Below are 7,077 nucleotides of genomic sequence, written 5' to 3'. Positions count from 1 at the left end.
TCTCTGTCTCTCTCTCTCACACACACACACACACAAACTCTCTCTCTCTCTCTCTCTCTCTCTCTCTCTCTCTCTCGTTGCAGTTAATATGCAAAGTGTCGACCCTGCGAGCACTGTGCAGCAGGCATACAGAGAAGCTGACCGCTTTCAAAGCAATATACCCGGACATTGTGCGTACCCATTTCCCGCCCTTATACAAGGAGCTCTTTGGATCAGACTTTGAGCAGTCCATGCCTGTGGACGGGTAGCGGCCCCTTCGTCCGGCCCACTCTGAGGGGCCACAAACACCGTGGGGAATGTCGAGCATGAATCTGAGACACTTTACCAGTGCCCTGCACATACACACATACACAGCACAGACACATACACAAACAAAAAACAGGACAGCTTACCTGCTGCACACACTTTCCTTTTTTTGTTGTTGTTGTGGTTGATGTTGTTGTTGTTGTTGTTTTCCTTCGGGAGGGGGGTACAGCAAGATAACTTTTATTTGGAGGGTTGATTTTGTGAGGTTTATCTCCTTCTTTTTTGACACAAGTGGGATTGGGAGGGCCCCAGGGAAAGGATGAGGAGATGAAGATGCTTGTTCTCTCTCTCTCTCTCTCTCTCTCTCTCTCTCTTTCTCTTTCTTTCTCTCTCTGGCTGAACCTGAAGCGCTCATGCATACGACTCCAGAATGTTCCCATGATGATTTCCCCAAAATATCACCAGAAATGGTGTTTCCTACAAAACGTACTATTGTAACAAACCTTTAAATTCTTTATAGAAGTCAATTATTATTTTTGACCATTCTGCAAAATTGGACTGAATTTTTAAAAAAAAAGTTATATTGTATAAAAATAAGAAATCAGTAAGCCCTAATAATTCAGATAATTCCATTCCCGGACTTAAAAAAAAAAAAAAAAAAGAACATGCTTGAATTGTGACCAGTGCAGTAGACATGTGCTAGTTTTCATCTCTCTACTCTTTCTATCTTTTGCTGGGAAGCTGCTGCTCAGAATGTAAACCAGCAGTTAAAGAGGTCAAAAGAGAAGCACCAGATGAAGAGAGAGAGGGTGAACAGGAGAGCGAAGGAGAGAAAGAGAAAACATGGGGCACGTGGAGCGGAGCCGTCTGCATGGGGTATCACGAAACTGACGCCTTTCTAAGGACAATCGTTAAAAAAAACAATAGAGAGAAGAAAGGAGAAAAAATAAATAGAATTCTGGTAATTCTAGTTTTTAAAAAATGCAATTACTTTTAGTTGTCGAGCACTTCATCCAGCGTGGTTGCTTAGTGAGATCCTATAAGGCCATCTGCTATTAAATCTTTTTTCTGGACAGATTATGGCAGTTTAACTGAGCACACCGCCACAACGCAAGGGTCCATTCCACCTGTTTTCTAAATGTGCTACAGGGTATACGGTCATAAGTACTTACTATACAGAAAAGAAAAGTAATGTTTATAGAATCTATTTTAAATAACATGTATGATAATAGTAGCTAGACTATTCTTAATTGTCAAGAATTGATAAGGCACTTTTATTTGCACCTTTCTTTAATTTAAGACTTGTATATTTACCTAGTGATGTGTTGCATGTGCAAACAGAAATACAAGCGAAAAACCACCGACTCACAGAGGCTACATGCTGGAAGCTCCTACAGGTGTGTGTGCGTGTGCGTGTGTGTGTGTGTGTGTGTGTGTGTGTGTGTGTGTGTGTGTGTGTGTGTGTGTGTGTGTGTGAGGATAAGATCAGTGCTGGGTAAAGGCTGACAGAGGTGTGCTAAGTTTCATTTGGTTTTCAGCTCAGATCTGTTTTAGCGCTTTACAGAACGAGAAGTGTGTGCAAGGCTGAACCTGATCCTAGATCAGCATGTTCTACAACACTGCCAGTCTGCATCTCACCTTGTCTGAAGATGTCGTGTTAGCAAGCTTGAACTTCCTTTAGGCACAATGCTCAGTTTCAGGACAAGTATAAAGCACAATAGTTAAATCATTTCCATGAACGTGTGTGGAAAACAGGTGCTGGGGTTTAGAATCATAAATCTTCACCATATTAAGGCACAAGTCAATGGTTCCACCTAGTGGTGAAGATTTCAGTATACAGCATCTCAGTATCTTCTACTATAACTTGAGTATTCATGTATTAATGATACAGCATGCAGACTTTCCTGTGTTAATTCTGCTTTTGTAGAACAGAGACTTGAGTTGAACTGAGCTTTTTGTTCTCACACAGCATCTCTGCAGCAGCCTTTGCCCAGCTGTACTGCTAGTAAGGAGACAGTAAAGAATAAGAAACATATTCAAAGCCTTGTCTGGTAGTAAAACTTCTATTTTTCTAATCTGTACAGTGCATAAGCTGATGAAAGAAGGAGAGGGAGAGAAAGAAAGTGAGATTATAAAGCACTTATTCCTGCAATAATTCGATTTTTGTGTCTTTCCATTTTTTTTTTTGTCAAAAACAATAGTATTATTAGTGTTATTATTTCCCCCCTGAATGCGTAATTGTTGTCTGATTGTCGAGTCTAAGCCCTTCAAGTGTGCCATAGCAGTTTCTCCTAATCTTGAGTCCACAGAACATTCCAGTGAAATAATAATGTGACTCTTATTAAATGCAAACATGATACAGAAACACCACACCGATTATCCCTCGAACAAACATTTCTGCTAGTTGTTAGTCAATCTGTAGTCACTTCTATTCGCTACACCACCTTTTCTCAATGCTCCTTATACAATATACAGTGTATTTTCCTCAGGGAAGAGTTGTACTTCTAACTCTGTTTGACTCAGTTAACATTCATTTTGATGAGATGATGATAATTGGTCCTGCCCTCCATTATTTGCTGTACCTACATTCTCAATATAGCACAGTAACGTTAACAGGGTCATTAAATGCACGGCTCATTAAACAACATTACAGTATAACGTTAAAATTAGACCACAGGTTTATTACCACCGAGAACCTGTTTCGATAATCACATCACTTCGATTCAGTGCATCTACAACATATTTGATTGATTGTTGCTGGCCAGAGATGTTGAATTTACACAAAAACATCCATCAAAGCTGTGAATGACAATCCAGCAGAACATTTCAAATTGGCAGCATGTGGACTTAAATACCAAATGCTCAGGGAGAACATTTTACTAAAAAAAAAAAATTTAAAAAAACACAAAAACGGGGCAGACCATTTTGTAACGTAGCAACATCACATTTTCTCTTGTTGGTGTTTTGATTTGAGTGTTTAGGGTTTTTTTGTTTGTCTTTTTTCTTTTTTTTTTTTTTTTGGAAGTACTTCTCTGCTGGTCAGTGTGTAAGATTCATCATCTCTTCTCATGCACTTCTCACATGTAAAAGATCCTACACATCTCATCACATCTCAGAAATGTAGAAAACAACAGTTTAAAATGGTCTCGGTGCACTCGCGTTACGCTACCAACAGGGTCCAGCATTATACAAAAACAAGCAATGAGCTCTACCATCACCCCTTTTAGTGTAACTTTCACATATATTGTATGAGTCTATGTGCCAAATACCTCTTGTAGAATTAGCTCCACTAGCAGACTCTGCCCATGAGCCAGGAGTGCGTCATGTTACTAATACGGGTTTCGACAGGGTAGCCACTGTAGTGGAGTTCCCTCTGAACAAGCTTTGATACGCAGAAGACTGTTGCAATTCTGTCCTTTTCAGTCTACTTGATCCATATTGTGGTGTCCTAGTGAATCCTAATTACAACGATACCCGTTTGCACCGTTAAAAAAGCTGTACTGATTTCTTTTTTTGTTGGTCAGTGTAGTTTGTTTTAGGTATTAAAAGCAATACAGGCTGTAAAGTAGAAACTTTGGACAAATTTATTTTTTCAATCAAAAGTACTGAACCATCTCTGGATTTGTAGTATTGACATATTGATGTACAGATAAATGCTCTCGCTTGTGAAAAGATCCGGTTGTGCATCATAGGTTTCCATGTTGTGTTGTGTTTCTGCGTGTCTTGAGCTCTTTCTACCCTCTTTGTTCAATTTGTAAGAAGCAATATGTGTGTGTGTGTGTGTGTGTGTGTGTGTGTGTGTGTGTGTGTGTGTGTGTGTAAAAGTCAAACCCCAGACAAGGCTTTAATACAGTAGATAAGGAGCAGCAGGGTCAGCTGGTGAAGTAAATGGATATCTTAGTTTTCCCAGGTTTTTACACACTCTTAGTAGCAAGTTTGAGCTCATCCATCAGGCTGGACAAGCATGACACAGTGCACGCCATTATCTTATTAAAAATCCTTCACACCAACATTATGCAATCCTGCCACTGATGGGCCTATGCAGTCTCAAATACCACAGAATGAGTTTACACTGTACCATCGTAATAACTCCGCCGTTCTTTCTTAGCGAGGGCACTTCGACTGCCAGAAGCCATTTGAATAATATTCACCATGTTTTAATACATGGAATTAACGTGTGATGTCATGCTTGTGACGCCATTTTGAATTGAAGGCGAAAGTGTTATTAAGATGTATAGATTAGCATCATTTTCATTGCATTTTTTTTTTTTTTAATGTGACCTTTTATCCCGAAAGCACAGCTAATAAAGTGAGGTATGTTTTAGAATATAGACCGAAAGACAAAAAAAAGACAAACAAAAAAAAAAAAAACTTTAGCCATAATCGAATGTCAAGCAATAATATATATGGTATATTATTATTATTATTATTATTCATCTTTGTGCATAGGCTTTGGACACCTGCATGTAAATACACTTCTTATTTATCACATTTTGTTTCTCTCTCTCTCTCTTTCTCTCTCTCACTCACTCACACACACTCACACACACTCACACACTCTCTCTGTCTCTCTCTGATTTTGGTTTTTGTTTTCGTTTTGTTTCGTTTGTATATTTGACTAGTTCTGTTCCCAGGTGGAGAACTAAGAACTTCATATGTCCTGTAAACTGTACAGCTTGATTTCACTCCCTTTCTCTCTCCCCGTCAGCTTTCTGCTTTTAATTCACTATATTTAATGTTATTATTGATCACATGTATAAAAGTAACTTTGTAACATCTGTCTGTATAGGTTAAAAAAAAAAAAGAAAGAAAGAAAGAAAATACTGCTATTAAGACCTACTCAGTGCAAATATTTATCTGTTTATTGGATACATCATGCTGTACAGTATCTCTGTTTTAGTATACTTCTCTCTTTTAGAGTTAGTTTGATAGCGGTAGGCCGTGCTGACATTTAATTTTGTGTTAAACTGACGTGTGGTGCTAGGTAAGTTACTTTCGTGAACAAAAAAAAAATAAACATGCAAACTCTTGATTCATAGACAAGGCCACAAGATTAGTTCATTCATTTCACTAAGTATTGATGCATTCTTGATATTAGGACTCAATAAACGATAAGAATAACGATAAAGAATAACGATAGTGGTTAAATTTACTTTAAATCCCCGGCAAGTGCCTGTATCAGTGTGCTAGGCTCGGGTTTGCGCTCTTGTTTCCTTCTCACTTTAAGACTATAAGTAAAAGCGGTATCATCTAATTAAGATGCTATTATTAAACGTCGCATTTCTGATTTGTCACTATTTAAAAAAATGTTTAAGCTAAAGAAAAGCAGTATTGTGTCGATCCTTTTTGATTGTGAGAACCACTGCCTAGATTTGCTTAGATTTTTTTGCAAACGCAACGCCTACTGGTACTTGGCTCAGAATTCCTACGCTAGGGAATAAAATGCTTTAGATTACACGCTACCCAGACACGAGAGAGCACATATTGGATGATTTCTAGAATTATTGGCAGTCTCATTTTAGGTCCTGTTTATTTTCCGACTTGGCCTAGACTACACCTTTGTGCGTATTTATTTTTTTCTGCGCTAACGTATACGACGTCACTGTCTATAATTAAGCTTAATTAAGCGCACACACTGTGGCTTAAGCGTGAAACGTGCAAGAGGTTGAAATTGTCAGCTGTAGGTTCATATTTGCTCAAATTGTTCTGTTCCTCTGTAGCAAGTATGACAGCTATCCTCGCAATAATACACAAACAACACCACTGAGTGCCTCTCAGTGGTCCAGGATGCAGAAATGACATAGTTTTCACTGTTCACTCTATAGTCAAATGGTCATGTATTTGCACATGTAGGTGAATTCTATCCAAATTCTTCACATTTTTTTTTTCCTTTCAATGTAACTGTTTTGTACTTTTGTTTTCTTGACCACGTGAAACATTTTCCCACCGCTTATAGTTTTCCATATGTTTTATGTCGCAAACTGTTCTTGCAATGCACAGTCAATCTTCCTTTCCTCTGTTACCTTTCTGCTGACATGAATATAACCTTGTGTAATAACAGTAAAACATGCATTCTGGATGTTTTATTTTCAGACCCTGTTTTTTGAGCATATTGTAAAGGACAATCCACTCGGTGTTTCCGCCCTACTTTACAATACTTCCAATTTCTGTTCGTTATTGCAGACGAATGACTAATGCATTGGATTTTAAGTATTCACATGTGTATGTAAGATATGCATAAATACACGTTTAGATTTTGTTCCTGTTGTGTGTTTAAACGTGAGCTCGCAGGGGGTCTGGGTTTTACTCCACACACAAGCAGCATATACACGGGGAGGGGAAAATGCCAAGACAAGTTTGTGGTTGTCACAAATTTTTACATCACACCTTTGCTACTGATCTAACCGTGGGGAGAGATGATCATGTACCTTTTTATCCAGCTATTTTGAACTCTATTTAGGAGGTAGTATCTTCACAATAATAGATTTGCTCCTTCTCTTCGTCTGATTCTTGAATATGAAAATTAAGTATTTTGATTCATTTTTGTAAATACAGCTGTAAAGAAAAGTAAGAAATTTAATGTTGTCTTTTAAATACTTTTCATTCTAATATGAATGTTGTTATATTGTACTTAGAAACTGTACCTTTAATATTACCTTTATTAAAAGTGCATTGGACACATCGATTTTAGATGTGCTTTATGTGCTGTTATCCCATAATAAAATTTACCGCTTGTAATTGGCTTTTATTTACTGTGATTTTTTTTTTCAAAGGAAATGTTTACAGTCGTTTTGAACCAACATTGATTTGAAAGTAGAAATAGCTGTAGGG

At 37.8% G+C, this 7,077-nt stretch overlaps 1 protein-coding gene across 3 annotated transcripts in view; it reads left to right on the top strand.

Moving 5' to 3' along the window:
* Positions 1-6,989, top strand: part of roraa (RAR-related orphan receptor A, paralog a) — a 251,231-nt gene extending 244,242 nt beyond the window's left edge. For all 3 annotated transcript variants that reach the window (XM_060887520.1, XM_060887521.1, XM_060887522.1), the window contains one exon: positions 84-6,989. In XM_060887520.1, the coding sequence (XP_060743503.1) occupies positions 84-248 (165 nt within the window). In that variant the 3' untranslated portion in view covers positions 249-6,989. The remainder of the gene's footprint in view (positions 1-83) is intronic.
* The last annotated feature ends 88 nt before the right edge of the window (positions 6,990-7,077 follow it).

Source organism: Tachysurus vachellii, chromosome 14 (assembly GCF_030014155.1).
Source record: "Tachysurus vachellii isolate PV-2020 chromosome 14, HZAU_Pvac_v1, whole genome shotgun sequence".
NCBI lineage: Eukaryota > Metazoa > Chordata > Actinopteri > Siluriformes > Bagridae > Tachysurus > Tachysurus vachellii.
The sequence above is the reverse complement of the archived record's forward strand: the minus strand, read 5'-3'. Positions and strand labels throughout refer to the sequence as shown.